At 36.4% G+C, this 25,853-nt stretch overlaps 1 protein-coding gene across 6 annotated transcripts in view; it reads left to right on the top strand.

The window, feature by feature from the left end:
- PTPN4 (protein tyrosine phosphatase non-receptor type 4) overlaps positions 1-25,853 on the top strand; it is a 225,519-nt gene that overhangs the window by 92,189 nt on the left and 107,477 nt on the right. For all 6 annotated transcript variants that reach the window (XM_012749752.3, XM_012749750.3, XM_012749751.3 and 3 more), the window contains one exon: positions 3,421-3,528. In XM_012749752.3, the coding sequence (XP_012605206.1) occupies positions 3,421-3,528 (108 nt within the window). The remainder of the gene's footprint in view (positions 1-3,420; positions 3,529-25,853) is intronic.

Here is a 25,853-nt window from a genome sequence, read left to right as displayed (position 1 = left end):
TGAAAGAAGGGCAATTAAAACTCTAAGGTATTTAAAAAAAAAAAAGAATTGAAAGCAGAGACTCAAACAGCTACTTATACACCAATGTTCACGGCAGTATTATTCACAACAGCTAAAAAGTAGAAGCCACCTAAATGTTCATCAACTGATAAAATGTGTTGTATTCATACAATGAAATAGACTTACAAAGGAATGAAATACTAATACATGCTACAACTTGGGTGAATCTTGAAAACATTATGCTAAGTGAAAGAAGCCAGACACAAAAGGTCACATATTGCGTGATTCCACTTTATATGCGACATCCAAAATACATAAATCCGTAGAGATAGAAAGTAGATCAGTGGACCCGAGGGAGGGGTTAATGGGTATTACATTTGTCACTTGGTATCCTCAGGGGATTGGTTCTAGGAACCTGAGTATACAAAAATTTGGCCCTGAGTATCCTAGGTTTTGCATCCGACAGATGAGTACATTTGGTTGCAGATGTGAAGCCTGAGGATACAGAGAGCCAACTGTATTTATTGGAAAAAATTCACATTTAAGTGGACACATGCAGTTCAAACCCATGTTGTTCAAAGGTCACATGTAATTTAATGGGTATGAGATACCTTTTGGTGTGATGAAAATGTTTTGGAACTACATAGGGGGTGATGATTGCACAACATTGTGAATGTAATAAATGCCATTGAATTGTATACTTTAAAATGGTTACTTTTATATTACATGAATTTTACCTCAATAAAAAGAAAATTCAAAGAAGTCTGTAGGCAGGTCTCTACCTTCTTTCCACCTTTCAGAGTTTTAAAAATTTGTATCTGTTTTCATATTTCTAGAATTTTTAGTTGTCCTTCACTGGAGGTATAGTAAGAAATGAATCTACTTCATTTTGTCTCTATTAGAGTATATTAGACTCATCTTAGCTTTTTTAAAAGATTAAAACTTGGTCTCTTCCCCAGACCAGTTTAATCAGAATGAGGGAGGGATGGGAGAGGTGGGTTGCAACACTATAAAAGATATTTGCAGGTGATTTTAATGGGAACCAATATTGAGAAGCATGAAGCACATAACTTCCTGCTATTGATGAGTTTTGCAAATAGCCATTTGACCCAGTTCTGGCCAGTAGGATGTGAGGGGAAGGTCTTTGTAAGGTAACTTTTACAAAGAAGGTTTTTTTTTGAACATTGTCATGTAATTGATATGAATGTTGGAATTGCTATGACCATCTTGCTAAAGGCCCACAAATACAGCCAACATGTGGAAAGATGGAAAGAAACCTGGTCCTTAATTATGTCTTTCATCTGCCAAATTAGCTAGCTCTGGCATCATTTATGCCTCTTATACTTTGAATTACATGAAATAGAATAAGTCCTTATTGTTTCCGCTCTGAATCATAGCAGGAAGCTTCTATACTGTTGTAGCTAATGAGAGGAAAATTTGGTGGTAAAATATATCACTAGTCTCTGCCATGTTTTCTTAGTCCATTTTCTGTTGCTGTATCAGAATACCTGAGACTGGGTAATTTATAAGGAAAGGTTTATTTTGGCTAGAAGTCCAAGATTGGGTGGTCACATCTAGTTGGCTTCTGATGAGGGTGTCTTGTCTCATGACGTGGTAAAGAAGCAGAAGGGGAGGTGGGTGCATGTGACAAGTATAAAAGTAAGGGTGACCTTCCTTTAGAACCACCTGCTTGCAATAACTAATCTAGTTCTGAGGCAGCAAGAACTCACTCCCTAGGAATTAACCTAGTCTTGCTGGGTGGAATGGTGCATGCCTGTAGTCCCAGCTATTTGAGAGGCTGAGGTGGGAGCCCAGGAGCAGGAATGCTAGGCCAGCCTGAGTAATGTAGCAAGACCTCTGTATTTTTTTATGTTTTTGAGACAGAGTCTCACTTTGTTGCCCAGGCTAGAGTAAGTGCCGTGGCGTCAGCTTGGCTCACAGCAACCTCAAACTCCTGGGCTCAAGCGATCCTTCTGCCTCAGCCTCCCAGGTAGCTGGGACTATAGGCATGTGCCACCATGTCCGGCTAATTTTTTCTATATATATTAGTTGGCCAATTAATTTCTTTCTATTTATAGTAGAGACAGGGTCTCACTCTTGCTCAGGCTGGTCTCGAACTCCTGAGCTCAAACGATCCACCCGCCTCAGCCTCCCAGAGAGCTAGGATTATAGGCGTGAGCCACCACGCCCAGCCGCAAGACCTCTTTAAAAAAAAAAAAATTAACCCAGTCCCTGTTAAGAACCTAGTCACCTCTCAAAGTCACCAATTCTCAACACTGCTGACTACCAAATTTTCAACACATGAATTCTGGGGGACAAATGCAAACCATAGAACGTGTTTTTCTAATTATATGTCTCACATAAATGCATCAAAAATAAACCTCTGCAGTGAACATATTGGTATGTATAGTTATTTCCCACAAGTTGGATTTTATTAGCTATTCCTAATTAGGTTAGGATGCTAGAGTAGTTGATATTATTGATATTACTATTGCTCTTGTTTCCTCAGATTGCTTTCGCAGCAGGTATCTATCTACAATGTTAGCAGCAATAAGTATTTTTTTTTATCTTACACACTGGATTTTTTTTTTTTAGATTATTTGCTAATGGCGTGTCATTATAATTTCCCATTTTCATTTTTTTTACTGAACATATTGATCATTTCTCTGTTTTTATTCATTAATTTTATTTCTTTTTTAGGAAATTATCTAATCATGTCTTTTGTACTACAATTTAGCAGCTGTGGAACTTGGGGAAGTTTTATTTACTCTTAGTAAATAAGGGATAACAATACCTGCATGTTAGAATTAGTGTGAGATTAAAATGAGATACTTTTCTAAAGTTCTCTGTGTACTTTTGTGATGAAAATATTAGTCCTTTATCAAGTTTGCTACAAAAATTTTACCATATTTGTTTCCCTTTTTGAAGCATTATTTATTTTACACAAATTTGTATTTTATTTTATTTTATTTATTTTTTTTAGAGCTGGTTAATACTGATCTTTTATTATTACCTGGAAGACAAAATTGTATTTTAAATTGCACTTATAGTCAAATTTCATTTTCCAGTCATAATTGAAATATAAGAATAAAAGGCATAAGAAAATGATATGGATATATACATGAGTTAATGTGGCAACAATATGAAATAACAAAAATACCATGATAATAGCTAGAAAGGGAAAGTATTTTTAATTAAATGTTCTTTATATCTTCATGTGTATTATGTACTCTCTAAACCAGTTTCCCTAAGGTCAGATTGTTCTTTAAAAATACTGTCACATGTAAAGTCTTTATTCTCCATCAAGTCATTTGAGTGGAAACAGTTGCCAATTTAATAGAAGAGGGAAAAAGTCACCAGGTTAAAAAGCCATAAAGTATATAGCCTATCCAAGTTGATTTCATCTTATCTTTCTTCCAGAAACATGCTCAGGGGCAAGTTTTGTTGGATATAGTCTTCAAGCATCTTGATTTGACGGAGCAAGACTATTTTGGTTTACAGTTTGCTGATGATTCCTCAGATAACCCAGTAAGTTTAAGCTGTTGTCTTTCATTTTTGTTTTGGTTTTTCTCTCTCTTTAAAATAAAAAGTCCCTTCTGATCTGTTCACTGATTTCATGCTGTTTTTAAACTGTATTGAATAGAGATTATTCTTTTGCCTTTGTTCCCCTTTTCTTGATGTTTTAATTTGACAGAGGTTATTGCCTTTAAGGTTTTCATCATTATAAGTCAGCTAGTTCCAGTTTATAAATTATGTCTCAGGCAATTGAAAAACAAATCTAATTTATGCATCTTAAAGAGAAAAAACTTGGCATAAAGGTTAAAATATCTTCTTATTTTGTATAAAAGACTTACATAAATTAGTCTCCACTAAAATAAGTTTTTTATGGTATTTAGGGAAAGCTATTTCTAACCAAAACTCTGAATTTGTTTGGCGTAAATTTTCCAAATTTCTAAAGAGACCCTCCCAAATGACATAGAAATTAAATTTCAGAGCTGTACAATTCTTTGACATTAAGTTCCTTGGATTTCTATTTATTCTTCAGTAATTGTAATCATGATTTTTTCTGATTAAAAGACCATATTATAGAAATAGATAACACATGATGAATAATAGAAACGATTACTTGGACAATTAAGCATTAAGTATAACTTACTATGAATGTAGATGACTTCATCATAAATTTATATGTTTATACAGTGAGGGACTTCTTTGAAAAAAATGATGGCCTTTTGATTAGTGTAATACTGTTCATTTTGAAGAAGATATTTTGTATGGTTTAGAAAATTGGGAGGCTGATCTCTCTCTCATAGTCGTGATCCTAGTTCTGTGAATGATTATTTAGTGGGAAGTAAATATGAAACATTACTTATTTTCTTTGCATCATTTACTGATTTTGTATTACTAGCCAGCCATACACAAATAGGATGTTGTGAATAAAAACACAACAATGGCCAGCTATTTTCAAAGAAAATAAATGCTTTTATACTGAACTAAAATTAAAACAAACTTTTCTCATATTTTGATGTCTTCATAGATAACTTGAGCTTCTCCGAGGACCTAGAGTCATATTGTTGTTTCTTGATAAATAAACCCATAAAAAATGGAAGTGTATTCAAATGTCAGTTATGCAATTCTTTGCAGAAAGGTAAATTTTGAGTCAAGCAAATACCTGAAAGATAACTGTTACACCTCACTATATACAGTATTGAGAGAAAAAAATAGATAATTCTTAGATTATCTTGCTGACCCTCATAAGTCACATTCTCTAGTCATAAGGCCTGGTATTAGATTGATTGGAAAAGTGACAAGACAACAAAAGAGGAAGAGACCAGCTACTCACACCATAATCATTGCTAAGGAAGTATTTCAGAAGGACTGATATTCAAATCATATATTCTATAAGAGATTAAAATTCTAGGTGGGGTTCAGTGGCCCAAATTTGTAATCCTAGCACTTTGGGATGCCTGAGTGGGAGGTTTGCTTGAGGCCAGGAGTACGAGTCCCCATCTTTACAAAAAATAGCAAAAATTAGCCAGGTGTGGTAGCATGTACCTGTAGTCCCAGGAGGCTGAGGCAGGAAAATCACAATCACTTACACCCAGGAATTTGAGGTTGCAGTGACCTATGATGACCCTAGTATACTCTAGGTTGGGAGACTGAACAAGATGCTGCCTCAAAAAAAAAAAAAAAATTCTATTACATAAATTTATATGCAAAAAGACATTCCCCCCCTGCCCCCCCCCCGCCAAGAATATTACGAGGTGTGAATGATTTTGGCTACACCGATAGCCTTTGTTCTGTTTGAGTCAGGGTTGTAAGTGTGCCCATCACCCAGATGGTGTTCATTGTACCTGTTAGATAGGTTTTTACCCATTGCCTCCTTCCCCCTCCTCCCTGTGTGATTTCTGCTGAGTTGTACTTTCCTCTCTATACATGTGTGCTCATCTTTTAGTTTCAACTAAATAGCAAGTACATGTAGAGTTTGTTTTTCCATTCTTTAGATACTTCACTTAGGATAATGGTCTCCAGTTCCATCCAAATTGTTGCAAAAGGCCTTAATTCATCCTTCCTCGTGGCTGAGTAGTATTCCATAGTGTGTGTGTGTGTGTGTGTATACCACATTTTGTTGATCTACCCATGACAAAAAGACATTTCTATTCTAGACCTGATTACACCAGGATGAATGTGGTAAAACAGGTATTTTTGAGCTAGGTTGATCTTTTTGTTAGCCCCTACTTTGTCTTTTCTATCTTGAGCATATCTTTTCAAATAAAATGTGCTCCTAATTCTAAGGGTCCAGTTGCTTATGATCCAAAACAATTCTTTCAGAAAAGCTAGAATCACAGAATTGTAAAGACCCAAAAGAGGCTTTAGAAAGGATCTAGTCTTTTTTTTTTTTTTTTGAGACAGAGTCTCGCTTTGTTGCCCAAGCTAGAGTGAGTGCTGTGGCATCAGCCTAGCTCACTGCAACCTCCAACTCCTGTGCTCAAGCAATCCTTCTGCCTCAGCTTCCTGAGTGGCTGAGACTACAGGCATGCGCCACCATGCCTGGCTAATTTTTTTTCTCTATATATATTAATTGGCCAATTAATTTCTTTCTACTTATAGTAGAGACAGGGTCTCGCTCTTGCTCAGGCTGGTTTCAAACTCCTGACCTTGAGCAATCCACCTGCCTCGGCCTCCCAGCGTGCTAGGATTACAGGCGTGAGCCACCATGCCCGGCCGGATCCAGTCTTAACACCTTCATTTTTCATGAGACATTATCCCAAATCCAAAGAGAGAAAACCCAAGCTACTTCCTGGCATTAATGAAACTAGTGTCTGGGTCTCCTAACATCCCATGCCAGTCTCATTCCCTTCACTATAGTTTTAGTATTTAAACATTTGGAAGGATTCATGAGATGCCAAAATGTGTCCATGGAAGGACCTTTAGAGGACAAATCTTGTAAATAGCATCCCATTTCAAGTTGTCAATGTGAAATTATATTAATGTCTTGAGGATAATTAATGGACTAAATGAAAGGGATGCCAGTCTTCAAAAGAAAAAGGAGTAAGGACATATCATTTATGAACTATCATGAACTTGTTAATCAACTAAATGTTTCAATACTCTTATGGTGAAAGTATCATTAAAATTATTTTAAAGATGAAAAACTGATGCTTACAAAGTCAACTAATTTATTCAATGACATATAAATTAAATAGCTGAGAAAGGATTTGAACTCAGATCTGTCTTACTCCAGAGCCTGTGCTCTCTTCTAGTACACAATGTTGCTTCCCAAGAGAAAATGATATGGATTCACATGGTTTACAAACACAGTGAACTTACTAGGTAGAGGAGGCAACCATGCAGTAAAATTACCATTAAGGATCAAAAGGAATTTGATGAGATTCTAAAAGAATTAATTCTCATATATGTTTAGTTCAGAGTTTTTTAATCTTAAAGCTTATTTTTGTTATATTAAATATCTACATATGTATCTATGTGTATATGTGTTTTATATATTATATAATTAGTTTTAGAGAATCAGAACTATTGCTTTAGGCACATAGACATTGAAATTAATTTAATTGGACTTACAATTGATAAACTAAAAAGGTTTGATAAACTGTTGATAAACTGACTATCCTTTTCTTTAGAATCTTCTTTGATAATGAGTTCCAGTGCAACAAACACAATTACAGTAAAGCTTTGACTTTTTTGAAATTTCTTATACTTTAATTTGAAACCTATTCATTACAGCTTCAGGTTTTAGTATCATGTCTCGTATAATAGTAATATTCAGTAAATGTATGCTGAATGAGGAAAATAATGAATAATGTGGTCATAATTCATTATGAATAATTTCTTTGATTTTATAACCAGTTAAAGATTCCTTAGTGGTCTTTATTAGAGCCTTGAGATTACATTGTTCCTGTACATTTATTTTCTTCCTCCTTAAATTGAAATATACTGCCCTTTGGAAAGACAGAGGGTAGAATATCAATTACTATTTGCTTGTTCTTTCTGCAGGTTCATTCTTTTGATATTTGTGTTGTAATTATAATATTTTACTGGTTTCCTTCTCTTTTCATAACCTCTAACCTTGTGGTTTTTAAACTGGAACTTGCATGAGAGTCACACAGAAGGCTTCTTACATGTCTTGGTGGCCTGTTAAATGTTATTAGGTTGTTAAATATGAAATGTCCAATTTTGAATCAAAAGTGTAGTTTATTTCTCATATAGGAAGTAGTACAATTAATGAAAATTTGCACCTAAATAATTGACAAATTTTGGCTATCTTAATGGCAGCTTGTTTATGCAGCAGCAAAGAAACCTAGAAAGTGACTGGCAATGAAATCGTGAAAGGCGTTTTCCACAGCTTGTTGAGAATTGAATATTTTCCCTTGCAAGAAGTAGTCCAAAGTCTGGAAGAAGTGGTAGTCAGTTGGTGCAGGTCTGGTGAACATGGTAGATGAGTTTGAGCAGCATTGTTTGTGCAACATATGGTCAAGTGTTGTCTTGCGAGAGGATTGGCCTGTCTCTATTGACCAGTCTTGGCTGCTTAATTGCAAGCATCCTTATCATTTCTTTCAGTTGGTTGCAGTAAACATCCGCTATCATAGATTGACCAGATTTCATGAAGGTGTAGTGGATAATACCAGTGCTGGACCACCAAACAGATGTCATTAGCTTTTTAAAATGAATATCTGGTTTTAGACTGTGTTTTGGTACTTCATCTTTATCTAACCATTGTGCCGAACACTTATGATTGTAAAAAAGAATCCATTTTTCATCACATGTAACAAAATGGTATACAAATGGTTCACCTTCATGTTGTGACAGCAAAGAAAGGCGAGCTTCCAGACATTTCCCCTGACGCTAGTTTAATTCATGCAAAACTCATCTATCCAGCTTCTTTACCTTGCTGATTTGTTACAGATGGTCCAATATTGTTGGAATAGTAACCTCAAACCTTGCTGCTAATTCATGCACAGGTTGAGATGGATTCACTTCCCCTACAGCTCTCAGCTCATCATTGTCTACCTTGGTCTCCCACATGGCTCATTTTCAAGATTAAAATCACCAGAACAGAACTTCTCAAACCATTGATACACTGTATGTTCATTAGCCACATCCTTCCCAAACACTTGGTTGATATTTCGAGCTGTCTGTGGTGCATTGATTCCACAACCAAACTCATATTAAAAAAATAACATGAATTTTTTACTTTTCCATGGTTTCACAAAAATTCCTCTCAGAAAACCCCTGAAAGATAATCACAAGTCAAAATGTGCGTTTGAAAGAATGAGGATGTACCTTCACAATTAAAAAAAAAAAAACAAACCTTAAGAAGTGTCAAAATGAAATGTCAGAGATACCAGCTGTCTAATTTAGTACTTAAGGAAATTTGACTTCAAACTTAATAATCTAATATTTTTTGCTTTTGGTCTTTTTAATTCTGTTGCATTTGGGGAGGGAATGACATGGGGTTCTGGGGTATAGAGAAGTGTTTCAGAAATAAGCAGGATAACAATGTTTGTACCCACAGAATATGAGATAATAAAAAAATTAAAAAGAAAAAAAAAGAAAGAAGCAGGAGCATACACAAAGATCCAGAGTGAAGAGGCAATAATGATGAATTTGAGTAACTGAAGTAAAGTTTCGATTAATATGCTAATATGGCTGGTATATAGAGCAAGAAGAGAAGAGGGGTAAAAGATGAGGTTGGTGTAGTACATGAGATCATTAAGTGCGTTTTAATCCCTGATAAGGTTATACTTACCTATGTATTTATTTGTACAACTAATATGAGACTTGTATTTTAGACTCTGATTATAGTGTAGCTAGTCAGTCTGGTTATAGTAGACACTTGGGAGATTGTTGGAATAATGAAGTTACTAGAAACAATAGTAGTGGCTGGTTGTGGGGAATGAAGAAAAGTGGATGAGTGCTGGAGAATATTAGGAAATAAAGTCATCAGGACTTATTGATTTGATAACGCTGATGGAGTTCATGAGGTAAAGAGAGAAATCAAAGTTAATACTTGAAATTCTGTTTTTGGCAACTTGGTAGAATGGAAAACATGCAAATAGTATTGTTGGTTTTCTTTTTCAGTTTTTAATTATTTATTGCTAGCCTATAGAAATTGGCTTTATCAGTTTTGTATTCTATACCCTTCCTATACTCACTGATTAATTCTAGAAGGTTTTTGTAAATTTCATAGGATTTTCTACGTAGATTATCATGAAAATATATAACAGAAATTTATATATGTAAATTACATTGATTTTTCAAATTTTAAACTAAACTTAAGCTAAAAATTTTTCAAATTTCGCCTCAGGATATACAATTGTTATCCAAGGAGTTTGGATATTTTACAGTTTGGGAAAAACCAAACCCTGTAAAATAATTTAAAGAGGTTTATTCTGAGCTGAATAGACTGACCACATCCTGGAGCTACACAATCTCAAGAGGTCCTGAGAAAATGCACCGGAGGAGGTTGAATTACAGTTTGCTTTTCGGTTTTATACATTTTAGGGCATCAGGAATTGCAGGTAAAATCATAAATCAATACATGAAAGGTATACATTAGTTTTGCCTAAAAAGGTGGATCATCTGGAAGCTGAGGGTTTACATGTTATAGGTAGAGTCAGGTTATTTAATTTGCAATTGGTTCAAGGAGTAAAGCTTTATCTAAAAGCTGAGAGTTAGTAGAAAGGAATGTTTTTTTTGTTTTTTTGTGTTTTTTTTTTTTTGGAAAGGAATGTTTTAAATTAAGGAAGTCTGCTAATTATATAGCAAGCCTCAATGTAATTGAGTTATAATTTACATGGAATAAAATTCATCCATTCATAATGAAAACCCAACAAACTTGGAAAAGAAAGGAACCTTTTTACTATGATAAAGTACATGTACTAAATACTTACAATTGCATCAGGGAAGTACAAAGTAAAACCACAGTGAACTGCACTTCCACTAGAATAGTTAAACATTGTTTCAATAACCAAGTATTGGCAAGGTTATGGCATAACTGATAAGAATTGCTTGTAGGAATATTTAAAATGATACAATCATTTTGAAAAGTGGTTTGGCAGTTTCTGGTAACATTAAACGTCCACTTTATATGTATCACCCAGAAGTCCCACTTTTAGGTTTTTATCCGAGAGAAATGAAAATGTCACAATAAAGCCTTCTATACAAATGATGTAGCTTTATTCATAATAGCCGAACATGAATTCACCTTATTATGCATCAGTAAGCAAAGGGATGAACAATAATTACTGTATATCTATACAGTGGAACACTACGTGATTACATTTATGTTAATATGCACATTGTGGAGCTCTTTGTTGAGTCCTCTCTTTCAGGATTTCATCCTCAATTTTGTGGGTATTCTGCCAAACCTCAACTCTGTCCTCTGACATCTCAAGTCAGTAAGGTTGTTTTCCTCCTTATGCAGGATTTGAGCTTGTCCTCAGACAAAAAAACTGCAAACATATAAATTTCACCTTTTGCAGTTTTTCTGCTTTTCAGGAGTAAACTTTGCTCCTCTTTCTGCCTACTTTTGGTTGCTTTCCAATGTCAAGTGGTTCACACATGCACACAAAACGAATAATGAATTGACATTAGCAGACAAGGAATTTCAAGGATTTTTTAGAAGATTGAATGTTAACATTCAATGTTGACATGATTGGTGGAAGAATCTAACCAGTAGATTAAGCTACTTAGCCTTTTGTTTTCTAGTTGAACAGAGGGCAGCAGATACAGTTACCCCTAGAATAAATCTGTTTGTGTGTTGGAGTGTGGTCAGGGGGAGGAGAGCTCATTTTTCCTTGGCAGTATAATTATATGCCTTGAAAGTTCAAATAAATCATTTGAAAACTATTAAAACTAGTAAGACTTAAAGCTCAAAAAATACATTTCTCAGTACCTTTTTATATACAATTTAGGAGACATAATTTGACAAATAGCAAGTTAAAGTTTTTTTAAAAACCCTTAAATTCATTAAATATCTAGGAATAAACTTAAGCAGGAGTGTTGAGCTATATGAAGAAAATATAAAACTTTACAGGAAGAGTCCAGGCGTGTTGGCTCACACCTGTACTCATAGCACTCTTGGGAGGCTGAGGTGGGAAGAGTGCTTGAGCTCAGCAGTTCGAGACTAGCCTAAGCAAGAGTGAAACCCCATCTCTACCAAAAAGAAACAAAGAAAAAATCCCAGCCAGGCATTGCAGTGGGCACAGGTAGTCCCTGCAACCCGGGAGGCTGAGAAGGATCACTTAGAGCCCAGGAGTCAGAGATTGCAGTGAGCTACCATGATGCCCACTGCACTGTACCCAGAGTGACAGAGTAAGACTCTGTCTCAGCAGTAGCAAACAAGGCAACTGAATACCCCTCCTCATAACCCCCACCACTAAAAAAAAATTAAGAAATTAAAAAAACTTTATAGGAAGAGCCCATAGAAATCATGAATAAATGGACATATACCATGCTAATGATTAGGAAGAATCAGTGTTGTAAAGATCTCAGTACTACTTCCAATTTTGTTGGTAAATTCAATGCAGTTACTAGTTCAGAATCTGAACTAAATTTTTTGGAGGGAGTGAGTGGATTTTACAATATGATCTTCAACATCATTTGGAATAGAATCTGGATAAACATAGTCGGATATGTAAAATATAGATTAAAAAACTTAGCAGATGTAAAAAAGTCATATGTTGATAGAGTATTTAAAATAATGTGTTATTAGTATGGACATAAGCCAAGAAACAGCCCTAAATAGATTTTTAGCTATGTGAAAATGTAGTTTATATAATGGTGGCATTCAAATCAGGAAAGGTGTTGGAACACTTGGTGAAGCTGGGGAAAAATATATTTAGATTCCTAATTGATACCATGTACAAAAATAAATTCCAGTATAAATTTAAATGTGAAACAATAGTATTAAAATGTTAGGTAAAAATATGGAAATTTTAAAATAATATTTGCTTTGTATGATGGTTCAAGGCTACAGTAGTCCCTGTATTTATGAAGGAAATGCTGGTATATTTCACTATATAATATTTAGAATAAACAATGAGAAATATTTTAAAGAAACTAAAAGATATAGGCTACTAACTGGAGGGAAATACTTAGGACATATATAACTAACTATTAAAATCTAGAATATGTAAAAGAGCTTCTACAAATAACCCAGTAGAAAAATGGGGAGATAGCATGAACAGAAGAGTGTTAATGACAAACATACAACAGGATAGTCAGCCTTACTAGTAAATGAGAGATATGTGAAATAAAATTACAGTGAGATAGCACTGTTTGCTTACTAGATTAGCAAAAAGGTAAAGATTCCCAATACCTATTTCTGGCAAAGTCTGAGGGAAAAGTGCATTTCTAATACAATTGATGATAGTATAAAATGAAAAAATCTTTTTGGAAGGCAGATGGCAGCATATATCAAAATTTAAAATATACTGTATAGGAGAATTTTTCTTGCAGCATTATTTGTAATAGGAGATAGTAATGGAAAAAACTGAAACAATCCTAAGAGAATAGTTGAATAAAGTATAGGACATCTGTGAGCGTGGTGGTGCCTATGATCGCAGCTACTGGAAAGGCTGAAGCAGGAAGAAGGATTGCTTGAGCCAGGGACTTCTGGGCTGTAGTGTGCTATGCCAATTGGGTGTCTGCACTAAGTTCACCATAAGTATGGTACCCTCTTGGGAGTGGAGGACTAGCAGGTTGCCTAAGGAGGGGTGAACTGGCCTAGATCTCAAATGAAACAGGTCAGACTCCTGTGTTGGTCATTAATGGGATTGTGCCTGTGAATAGCCGCTATATGCCAGCCTGGGCAACCATAGAGAGACCCTACCTCTTAAAAAGAAAAAGAAATATATATACACATATGGGACATCTACTCATAAACTTACTATGCATCTATTAAGTAAGTTGAAATATTCTTATGGATCTGGGAAGACTCCAGAACACATTGTTAAGTAAATAATCAAAAATGGGCAAATAAGTAAAGTTTAAAATTATAAAATTAGAATGAAGTAAAAGATAATATAAACCATACCCATTAAATACATTTATGTATATGTAATTTTTAAATCCTTATAAGAATGTGTACCACAGCATTAGAAGGCATACTTACTGATATGTGAACAGAGGCTACCTCTGAGGAGAAGGGAGTAGGCTTGGGAGAGCCAGGATATGCAGCCATTTATGTCCTATGCTGTGTGTGTGTGTGTGTGTGTGTGTGTGTGTGTGTGTGTGTGTGTGTGTGTGTGTGTGAGAGAGAGAGAGAGAGAGAGAGACAGAGACAGAGACAGAGAGAGAGTTGAATATTTTCCATTGATACTGTTTTCAGGTATTTAAAAAGTAATTTAATTATGGAACACAAAGGATAAATGATCAATTGTCTAAACTTGTCTATACTTACAAATCCCTTGGGAAGCTTAAAAAAAATGCCGACACCTCATGCCTAGAAATTCAAGATTAGTTGGTCTATTCAGACCTATTATTTTTACTTTTAATTATTATTGCTTTACTTTCATGCTATGTATGTCTTTACAGGTAAAGTATATTTCTTGTAGGCAGCATATGGTTGGATCGTGGTATTTGTCCATACAGTTAGTCTATATCTTTTAAGTGGATAATTTAATCCAGTTACATTCAGCGTTATTATTGATATGTGAGGTTTTGTTCCCATTATATTGTTTTTTTGTTTGTTTTGGGAGACAGAGTGCAGTGGCATTATCATACCTCACTGCAACCTCAAACTCTCGGGGTCAAGCCATCCTCCTGCCTCAGCCTCCCAAGTATTATAGTTGGGACTACAGCTGTAGTCTTCAGTTCAAGTGATCCTCCCACTTCGGCCTCCCAGAGTGCTAGGATTATAGGCTTGAGCTACCTCGCTCAGCCCCTGTTATATCGTTAATTGTTTCCTGATTGTTTCATATATTCTTTGTTCCTTTCTTTTTCTCTTATTTGTCATTGTGATTTGGTGGTTTTCTGTAGTGGTATCATTTACTTCCTTTCTTTTCACCATTTCTGTGTTTGCCTTACCAGTTTTATACTTTCTTTCACATGTTTTCATGATAGTTATTGTAGTCCTTCACTTCCAGGTTTAGAACTTCCTTGAGCATTTCTTGTAGGGCCTATCTAGTGATCATGAATTATCTCTGCTTTTGCTTACGGGGAAAGACTTTATTTCTCCTTCATTTATGAAGGATAATTTTGCTAGATGGAATATATCTAGACAGCTGTTTTTTTCTTTCAGTACTTTGAATATATCCTGTTCTCTTCTGGCCTATAAGGTTTCTGCTGAGAAATTCACTGTTAGTCTTATGAAGTTTCCTTTGTAGGGGACTAGATCCTTTTCTCTTGCTGTTTTTAGAATTCTTTTTGTCTTTGACTTTAAAAGTTTGACTATAATTTGCTGTAGAGAAGCCATTTTTATATTGTATTAGTTTGTGGATCTCAGGACATCTTGTGTCTAGATACCTAAATCTCTGCCAGACTTGGAAAGTTTTCATCTATTATTTCATCAAATAGGCTTTCTAACCTTTTTTCCCCTCTCTCTTTGTCTTCTGAGACTCTGACAGTTTGAGCATTTGGTTGCTTTGTGGTATCCCATATATCACAAAAGCTTTGCTCATTTAAAAAAATATATATATATTTTTTTGAGACAGAGTCTTACTCTGTCACCCTGGTAGAGTGCAGTGATGTCATCATAGCTCACTGCACCCTCAAACTCCTGTGGTTAAGGGAACCTCCTCCCTTAGCCTCTCCAGTAGCTGAGGACTACAGGTGTGCCACCATGCCCAGCTGTTTTCTATTTTTTGAGCAGATGGGTTTTGCTCTTGCTCAGGCTGGCCTCCAACTCCTGACCTTAAGTGATCCTCCCTCATTGGCCTCCAGAGTGCTAGGATTACAGGCAAGAGCCACTGTGTTGGGACCCCCCAAAACATTTTTTTTTTAATTTTTATCTGAATGGGTTATTTCTTAAGACCTATCTTCAAGTTCTGAGCTTCTTTCTTTTGCTTGATCTACTCTACTGTTGAAGCTTTTGAATGTCTTTTTTATTTTATTCAGTGAATTCTTAAGTTTAAGAATTTGGTAACTTTTTTATATCTATCTATTAATATCTCTTTGGTAAATTTCTCATTTATATCCTGAATTTTTTAGAAATTTCTGTGTATTGTTTTCCATAATTCTGTTGTATCTCACTGAGCTGCTTTAGAATAAGTAATTTGAATTATTTTTCTGGGATTTCATAAATTTTTTTTGTTTGAAATCTGTTGCATGAAGATTATTATGTTCCTTTGGAGGTGTCATATTTCCTTGCTTTTTTGTGTTTCCTATGTCCTTATGTTGATATCCATACATCTGGCATGAAAAGTTCTTTCTTCCACTTTTTTGAATTTGCTTTTACAGAGGAGAATTTTTCCTGAAGATGTATATGTGGTATTGGTTGGGCAGGGCACTTTGGCTTTGAGTCTAGGTGTGTGCAGTAGTGTACTCTGCGATTTCTTTGGGTATAAACATGTCAGCAGTATCTGTGATTTCCTTCATGCCTTAGGGTGCAATTATTAGTGAAGGCTGTGGTGACATTTTCCTGGGAATGGGAACACCAGGTAGGCTAGTCTTTAAGCTCCAGTGGTGGTGGCAGTGGCCTGAGCTTGGCCTGCACTTAAGCCCCAGGGCAGTATACTGTAGCACTAGTGTTAGAGGGTCTAGATGGATTGATTCTTAGGCCTCCAGGTGGTGTGCTCGGATGTTAATAGTGGCAGTCCCAGGGTGGGCCAGTTGGGTGGCCAGGTTCTTGGGCACCTGGGCAACCGGTATGGCATGGGCAATGGCAGAAAGGCCCTGTGGGTCCTGAGCAGTTCACTCTGGTGTTAGTGGTGGTTGCAATGGGCTGGATGGGCCAGTCTCCAGGCCTATAGATGGCATGTACAGGTAGATGCCAGCTGAGGTGATAGTGGCCCTGTGGATAGGCCCAACCTCAGGCACCCAGGAGTAGTTGTCAGGTACCAACAGTGGTGGGTGGGGATAGGCAATCCTCTGGCCCCCAAACCGTGTGCTTTTTTCCAATGGGGGAGGGAGGAGGCGAAGCTTGGACAGGTGGGCTTGTCCTCAATTCATCTTCCTGCTGACATGTGGGATACATGCACACTAGTTGAGCCTCAGCCCTTGGGTCAACAGTCTACATTTCTTTTGTGCTTTAGTCCCAGGGCCACTGGGCTCTAAAACACAGTGCACAGTCTGTTGGGGACAGGACTCTAAAATGGCACCTTACTGTAGCTGCTTAGGTCTCAGGGAGTGTGTGGGTCCCAGTGCAAACTACCTCCCAGGTGCAGTGCTGTCACACAATCTTCTCACAGCTCCCTGTGTTAGTTTCTGGGCCTGCAAGGGTCAAAGGGCTCTCCCATGGTTAGGATTGCAGGAGTCATTGGTGGGAGTGTCAGCCACTAACAGTCTCTCACGTACCCTTTTCTCATATCATGGAGTCTCTCTTGGCTCCCAGCAGATCCCAGCCAAGCAAGCTGCCTCACTTCCTTCTCCTTCCTTGCTTTATGTTTTTCTTGTCACTTTTCTTTTGAATTTCAGTGTTCTCTCTTGGATGATCAATTCGAAGTTTAATTATCTATGCACTATTTTGTTTCTTCTTAGTGGAGGAAGCAAGGACAAAATGCCTCTAGTCAGCCATATTGAAGCTCCTCCTCTCTACCTTCGTATTTTTCAAGACTTAAAGTAAAAGTCACTTTCTCTCTAAAGCCTTTCCTAACACTACCATCTGGATATAATTTACCTCCTGTATTCCTATAGCACTGGCAGTGCTTTCTTGAGCTGACATGTTTCCTGACTTACAAATTCTTAGGAGTAGGGACCATGTCTTAATCCTTATATTAATATCACCCCAATGCCTGACACAGTGCCTCGTATACAATAGGCTTCAAATAATGAATGAATTTAGGAAAAAATATACATCTTAAACTTGACACCATGAAAAAAGTGTAAGCTACCCATTCTCCAGAGGGATAATAAGTCAAGAAAGATGAAGTGAAGAAAGATAAATATATAGCTTAGTATTATGCAGATCATATTTTCTTTAAAAATAAGGCTGTATACAGTAGGAACCCTGAATAGTTTGGGATTAAATTACTTTAAGCTTACTTTAAAATTTTCTTTAAAAATTATGCCAATATTTTGGCAGTTTGTTCCCTATTTGGTATTCCATTATTATCGCTGGTGTTTGTTCTTTAGTTTTGTGCATATAGGTCTTAAGTATATTTGTTTTATATTCTCTCCTTCCCTCTTCACTCTATATGTATGTGTAAAATTTGATCTTTTCCAAAATAGGTTGCTTCAATTAAATAATTAAAATTAATTAATCAAAAATAATTTAAAAACTTTTTAGTATGAATTTAAAACAATTTGATAAGGAATAGGTCAGATATTAAGTACTAATTGAGCACATGAGCAGTAAGAAACCTCTTTAGCTTTCTCTGGTTATTGCATTATGGTATGCTCTTTACCACAGGAGATTTTTCTCACACACATACACACATATAAAATCATTAGAGATGAAATTATCTTTGGTCTTGATTCATCTTCTGTATCATATCTAGCTTATTTCATCTGAGAAATTGAAAGGCATGCTCATTTGCTATTTTAGTGCTTTGATGAATTTTAAGAAAGACCTATTTCTTTGATATCTATGTTCTTTAGTGTTATGGTATATTAGGAAGTTTTGTGTGTAACATTTTTGAGACATTCCTAAAAAATCATCTATTTCAATGTTTGCTTCCTTATGAAGATTGACCCATAATAATACCTCTTACTTTCATAAAGTCTATATTCTTTTCCTTTTCACTTTGTTTCCGTTATGATGAAGTCTTCAAATAAGTATAAAGTATTCTTTGTTATTTATAACTCTACCACCACCAAACTTTATTTTGAAACTCAGGCAATATAAAAAGCAAAACAAACTCAGCTTAAGAAATAAAACATTGCAAGAAAAAAGGGTGGACTAGGAAGCTCTAGGCCCTTGTTTCCCCATGGAAACTTCAAATAAACAACTATAGACTCACTAAAGTTAACTTTATAGTTTTGGAAATCAGTCAAAGATCTATAGCAACTAAGCAAATGCTCAGTAAGGAAAAAGCCACATTCCAAATGATAGGAAATTTTGTGTGTTATTTTACTGTCACTTGCCTATTCCTTCCCCAGCATGGTGGTTAGGAGGAAGTGGCCTAATTCATGGTTCCCTCTCTTGGGATGAAGGAAGCAGAGAGGAACTTGTTTGCAGTGATCTGGCCATTCTGTTGGTTGTCCAAGGGACTTTCAGTCTCACCTGACTTGCAGCTCTAATGGGTAACAGCACCAGCGTTTGGATTTTAGACTAGAGGCCACAGAAAGCAGTAGCAGATGCCCTAGTGTGTGAAACTGGAGGAGGACTGCAGATTCATGCACCCTGTGAGGCAAGAGACTACAGGTAGAGGAGTGTAAAATAGAACATCTAAGGCTTCAAGAAAAAGCTGGTGAGTTTCTTTGGGAAATTAAGAAATTTGAAAGCAGCCTGGGGAAATAGAGGATAAGAAAGTGCACATACAGGCCCAGACAGGACGAATGCCTGGAGAAGACCTGAAGGCTACATGCTGGCTGATTCAAGGTTCAGGGACTTGCTAATTAGTGAAGGTCTTCCACATAAGTAAGAGTTGGCTCTTTTTTTCAGATGCCTAATTTTCAACACAATGGCACAAGACGTACAAGGAATAGGGAAATAATGGCCCACTGAGAGGAACAAAAATAAATCTCCAGAAAACAGCCCGGTAGATACATATGAATTAAGTCTGCTAGACAAAAACTTTAAACAACTAACTTAAATATGCTCAACAATGTAAAGGAAAACACAGAAAAATAAAGGAAATCAGGAAAATGATATATTGACTCAAAGAGAATTTCACCAAAGAGATACTATTTTTTGAAAAAAGAACCAAACAAATTCTGGAGCTTAAAATCAATACCTGCAGTGAAAAATTCACTAGAGGATTTAACCAGAAGACTCAAAAAAGCTGAAGAACGAATCAGAGAATCAAAGAATCAGAGAAAAAACGCTGACAACGAAGAATTCTGTATTCAGTTAAACTGACCTTCAAAAATGGCTCACGCCTGTAATCCTAGCACTCTGGGAGGCCAAGGTGGGCGGATCGCTCAAGGTCATTAGTTCGAAACCAGTCTGAGCGAGACCCCATTCTACTAAAAAAAAAATAGAAAGAAATGAATTGGCCAACTAAAAATATACAGAAAAATTAGCTGGGCATGGTGGCGCATGCCTGTAGTCCCAGCTACTTGGGAGGCTGAGGCAGTAGGATTGCTTGAGCCCAGGAGTTTGAAGTTGCTGTGAGCTAGGCTGATGCCACCGCACTCTAGCCCAGGCAACGCAGTGAGACTCTGTCTCAAAAAAAAAAAAAAAATGAGGGAAAAATTAAGACATTTGCAGACAAAGCCTGAGGGAGTTAATTATTAGGTTATTAAGTATGGAATGTCTGATTTCCTTAAGTACTAAGTTTGACAGTTGATATCTCTGACATTTCACTTTGACACTTCTTGGGTTTTTTTTTTTTTATTGTGCAGGTACATTGTTATTCTTTCAAATGCACATTTTGACTTGTGATTATCTTTCAGGTTTTTTTTTTTGAGAGCAATTTTTGTGAAACTATGGATAAGTTAAAAATTCATTTTTTAATATGAGTTTCATCGTGGAAACAATGCAGCGCAAACAGCTCGAAATATCAACCAATTGTTGGGTAGGATGTAGCTAATGAACATACAATGTATCAATGGTTTGAGAAGTTCTGTTCTGGTGATTTTAATCTTGAAAATGAGCCATGTGGATGACCTGAGACCATGGTGGATAACAATGAGCTGAAAGCTGTAGTGGAAGTGAATCCATCTCAACCTGTGCATGAATTAGCAGCAAGGTTTGAGGTTACTATTCCAACAATATTGGACCATTTGAAACAAATCAGCAAGGTAAAGAAGCTGGATAGATGGGTTCCACATGAATTAAACGAGCATCAGAAGATACATTGTCTGTAAGCTTGCCTTTCACAACATAAAGGTGAACCATTTCTATACTGTCTTGTTCCATGTGATGAAAAATGGATTCTTTTTGACAATCACAAGCGTTTGGCACAATGGTTAGATAAAGATGAAGTGTGGAAACACAGTCCAAAACCGAATATTCATCAAAAAAAGCTAATGGTTCTATTTGGTGGTCTACCACTGGTATCATCTATGAAAGCTTCATGAAACCTGGTCAATCAATTACAGCAGGTGTCTGTGGCAACCAGTTGAACAAAATGATTAGGATGCTTGCAATTAAGCAGCAGAGATTGGTCAATATATACAGTCCAGTCTTCTTGCAAGACCACATGTCGCACAAAACAACACTGCTCAAAGTAGAGCAGTTGGACTTGGAAATTGTCTGTCACCCACTGTATTCACCAGACCTTACACCAACTGACTACTACATTTTCCAGGCTTTGGACTACTTGCAAGGAAAAATGTTCAATTCAATTCTGAATAAGCTGTGGAAAACACCTTTCATGATTTCATTACCACTTGCTCTCCAGGCTTCTTAGCTGCTGGCATGAGAAAGCTACCATTAAGATGGCAAAACTGTGTTGATAGTTTAGGTACATACTTTGATTAATTGTGCTGCTTTTTTTTTTTAATTTAGAATCTTTTTTTCCCACTTTTATTTCATCATATTATGGGGATACAAACATTGTTAGGGTTACATATATTGCCCCTGCCACCCCACCCCCCCCACATGCCAGAGATTCAAGCATGTCCAATCCACAGGTGGTGCGCACTGCACCCATTATGTAAGTATACACCCTTCTCCTCCCTCCCCCCGCCCCCCTGCCCACCACCCGATAAAAGGTTTTTGGGTTGTTTTTTTTTTTTGACATTTTGGTTACATTGTATATCTTTGCGTCTCCCTAAGAAGAGTTAGAATATGCCCTTCCCCCCCGCAATGCTCACCACAACCCTAAGATGTGGGTCCTCCCCCCCCCCAATCCCTGGTGAATATTACCACCATTTGAGCATCATATTGAACATCATAGTGAACATTACCAACATTTAATCAGTCAGTACCAATTTGATGGCGAGTAGATGTGGAGCCCATGTTCCATATCTAGTGTCGCCTCACTTTGAATAACGGGCTTAAGCTTAATCCAGGATAGCATAAAGGATGCTAGCTCACTTTCATTTCTTAGAATTGAGTAATATTCCATTGTGAGCATATACCACATTTTAATTATCCATTCATGAATTGACAGGCACTTAGGTTGTTTCCATGACCATGCAATAGTGAATTGTGCTGCCAAAAAAATTTGGGTGCAGATGTCTTTATAGTAGAATGTCTTATGCTCTTTTGGGTAGATGCCCAACAATGCTATTGCTGGATCGAATGGTATTTCTATTTCTAGCTGTTTGAGGTATCTCCAGATTCTTTTCCACAAAGGTTACACTAATTTGAAGTCCCACCAGCAGTGTAAGAGTGTCCCTGTCTCTCCACATCTTCGCCAGCATTTGTTGTTGTGGGATTTCTTGATATAGGCCATTCTCACTGGGGTTAGGTGGTATCTCGTTGTGGTTTTGATTTGCATTTTTCTGATGATTAGAGGTATTGAGCATTTTTTTAATATATTTGCAGGCTGTTATTCTGTCTTCTTTGGAGAAGTTTCCGTTGCCCATTTCTTGATGGGATTGTTTGATTTTTTCTTGTTAATTCTTTTGAATTCTAGATAGATTCTTGTTACTAGACCTTTATCAGAGGTGTAGAGAGCAAATATTTTCTCCCACTCTGTAGGTTGTCTATTTGCTCTACTGATAGTTTCCTTGGCTGTGCAGAAACTTTTTAATTTGATCAGATCCCATTTGTGTATTTTTGATGCTGTGGTGATTGCCTTGGGGGGTCTTCCTCAAAAATTCTTTGCCTAGACCAATATCTGATAGGGTTTTCCCAACATCTTCTAGGATTCTTAAGGTTTCATGCCTTAGGTTTATGTCTGTTATCCATCTTGAGTGAATTTTTGTGAGAGGTGAGAGGTAGGGATCCTGATTCACTCTTTTGCATGTAGCTAACCGGTTTTCCCAGCACGATTTATTGAAGAGAGATTCTTTTCCCCATTGTATATTTTTGTCAGCTTTATCAAAGATTAGGTTACCGTATACTAATGGTTTCATCTCTCATATCTCAGATCTATTCCAGATATCGATGCTTCTGTTCTTGTGCCAGTACCATATACTAATGGCTTCATCTCTCATATCTCAGATCTATTCCAGATATCGATGCTTCTGTTCTTGTGCCAGTACCAGGCTGATTTAACTATTATTGCTTTATAGTACCGTTTGAAGTCAGGAAGACCGATGCCTCCCAGTTTGTTCTTTTTATTTAAGATTGCTTTGGCTATACGAGGTTTTTTCTGGTTACATACAAAGTGCAGAATTATTTTTTCTAGATCTGTGAAGAATGCTGATGGTATTTTGATGAGGATTGCATTGATTCTGTAGATCACTTTAGGTAATAATGACATTTTAACAATATTGATTCTACCAGTCCATGAATAAGAGTAGATTTTTCCATCTGTTTAAGTCATCTGCAGTTTCTTTTTTTAGTGTTTTGTAGTTCTCCTTGTATAAATCTTTTGTATCTTTCGTTAAGTATACTCCTACATATTTAATTTTCCTTGGGATTATAGTAAAAGGTATTACGTTTTTGATTTGAGTTTCTGCTTGATGGTTCTTGGCATATATGAGTGCTTCTGATTTGTGTATATTGATTTTATAACCTGAAACTTTACCAAATTCATTTATCAAATCTAGGAGTCTCTTGGAAGAGTCCATGGGGTTTTCTAGGTATAATATCATATCATTGGCGAAGACTGAGAGTTTGATTTCATCTGCCCCCACTTGAATGCCCTTTATACCCCTCTCTTGCCTGATTGCTATCACTAGGACTTCAAGCACTATGTTGAATAGGAGAGGAGATAGTAGGCATCCTTGTCTAGTTCCAGTTCGAAGAGGGAAAGATTTCAGTTTTTCCTCATTTAGAATGATATTATCAGTGGGTTTGTCATAGATGGATTTGATAAATTTAAGGTATGAGCCATCTATGCCTATTTTGTTAATAAGAGTTTTTATCATAAAGGTGTGTTGGACTTTGTCATATGCTTTTTCTGCATCTATTGACAGAATCATATGGTCTTTGTTCTTGATTTTATTTATGAAGTGAATTGCATTTATAGACTTTCATATGTTGAACCATCCTTGCATCTCTGGAATAAAGCCTACCTGGTCATGATGAAGTATTTTTTTGATGTGTTGCTGAATTCTACTTGCTAAAATTTTATTTAGGATTTTTGTATCTGTATTCATGAGGGATCTTGGTCTGTAATTTGCTTTTTTTGTTGTTGTTGCGTCCTTTCCTGGCTTTGGTATCAAGGTGATATTGGCTTCATAGAATGAGTTAGGAAGGATACCGTGCTTCTCAATGACATGGAATAGTTTCTGTAGTATAGGTATGAGATCCTCTTTGTATGTTTGGTAGAACTCTGAAGTGTAGTCATCTGGCCCAGGACTTTTCCGTTTGGGGAGGTTTTTAATTACTACTCCAATTTCTGAGCTTGAGATTGGTCTGTTCAGGAATTCTGTTACCTCCTGGGTGAACTTAGGGAGGTTATATGAATCCAAGAATTTGTCCATTTTGTCTTCGTTCTGTAGTTTGGGGGTGTATAATTTTTTATAATAGTCAAATATAATGTTTTGTATTTCTGTGGTGTCTGTCTTGATGTCTCCTTTTTCATTTCTTATTGAGTTTATTAGAGACATTTCCCTTTGAGTCCTTGTCAGTCTAGCGAGAGGGCCATCAATTATGTTTATCTTTTCAAAAAACCAGCTTCTGGTTTTGTTGATCTTTAGGATAGTTCTCTTGTTCTCCGTTTCATTAAGTTCTGCTTTGATCTTTGTTATTTCTTTTCTTCTATTAGGATTGGAAATTGTTTGCTCTTCTGTTTCCAATTCCTTGAGCCTATTCATTAGGTTGCCATTTTCTAAGCTTTCTGTTTTTTGGATGTGAGCATTAATTGCTATTAGATTTCCTCTCAGGTAAGCTTTTGCTGTATCCCACAGGTTTTGGTAAGAAGTATTACTGTTATCATTTTGTTTGAAGAAATTCTTGATTTCCCTCTGAATTTCTTCCTTAACCCAATAATTTTTCAATAATAGATTGTTTAGTTTCCATGATTTTGTGAGTGGTTGAGTGTTTCTATAGGAATTGAACTGTAATTTTATGCCATTATGGTCAGAAAAGATACAACGTATAATTTCTTAATTTTTTTTTTTTTTTTTGAGACAGAGTCTCCCTTTGTTGCCCAGGCTAGAGTGAGTGCTGTGGTGTCAGCCTAGCTCACAGCAACCTCAAACTCCTGGGCTCAAGCAATCCTACTGCCTCAGCCTCCTGAGTAGCTGGGACTATAGGCATGTGCCACCATGCCTGGCTAATTTTTTCTGTATATATTAGTTGGCCAATTAATTTCTTTCTTTTTATAGTAGAGACAGGGTCTCGCTCTTGCTCAGGCTGGTTTCTAACTCCTGATCTCGAGCAATCCACCCACTTCAGCCTCCCAGAGTGCTAGAATTATAGGCATGAGCCACCACGCCTGGCCTATAATTTCTATATTCTTTAATTTATTGAGATCTGATTTGTGGCCTAAGATGTGATCAGTTTTGGAGTAGGATCCATGGGCTGCTGAGAAGAATGTAAATTCAAGTTTATTTGGATGGTATGCTCTATAGAGATCTGTCAGACCTTTTTGATCAAGGCCTCTGTTCAGGTCCATTATTTCTTTGCTTATTTTCTGTTTGGAGGATCTATCCAGATCATTCAGTGGAGTGTTGAAGTCCCCTGCTACTATGGCAGTGTTGTGTAACATGGTGTTTAGATTAGACAAGGTTTGCCTTAAGTAATTGGGTGCTCCTGTATTGGGTGCATAGATATTAAGAATTGTTAAATCTTCTTGTTGGATCTTCACTTTCACCATTATATAATGGCCATCTTTATTCTTTTTTACATTTTCTTTATTCTTTATTTTTTATTTTTATTTATTTTTCTTATTTTTTTATTCTTTTTTACTTTTGCTATTTTAAAGCTTATGTTATCTGCAAATAGTATAGCTACCCCAGCTTTCTTTTGACTTCCATTTGACTGGATGATAGTTTTCCATCCCTTCAGCCAGAAGGCATATTTGTTGGTTAGATGTGTTTCCTGTAGATAGCACATACTAGGC

The sequence above is a fragment of the Microcebus murinus genome, chromosome 8 (genome assembly GCF_040939455.1).
Source record: "Microcebus murinus isolate Inina chromosome 8, M.murinus_Inina_mat1.0, whole genome shotgun sequence".
Lineage (NCBI taxonomy): Eukaryota > Metazoa > Chordata > Mammalia > Primates > Cheirogaleidae > Microcebus > Microcebus murinus.
The sequence above is the reverse complement of the archived record's forward strand: the minus strand, read 5'-3'. Positions and strand labels throughout refer to the sequence as shown.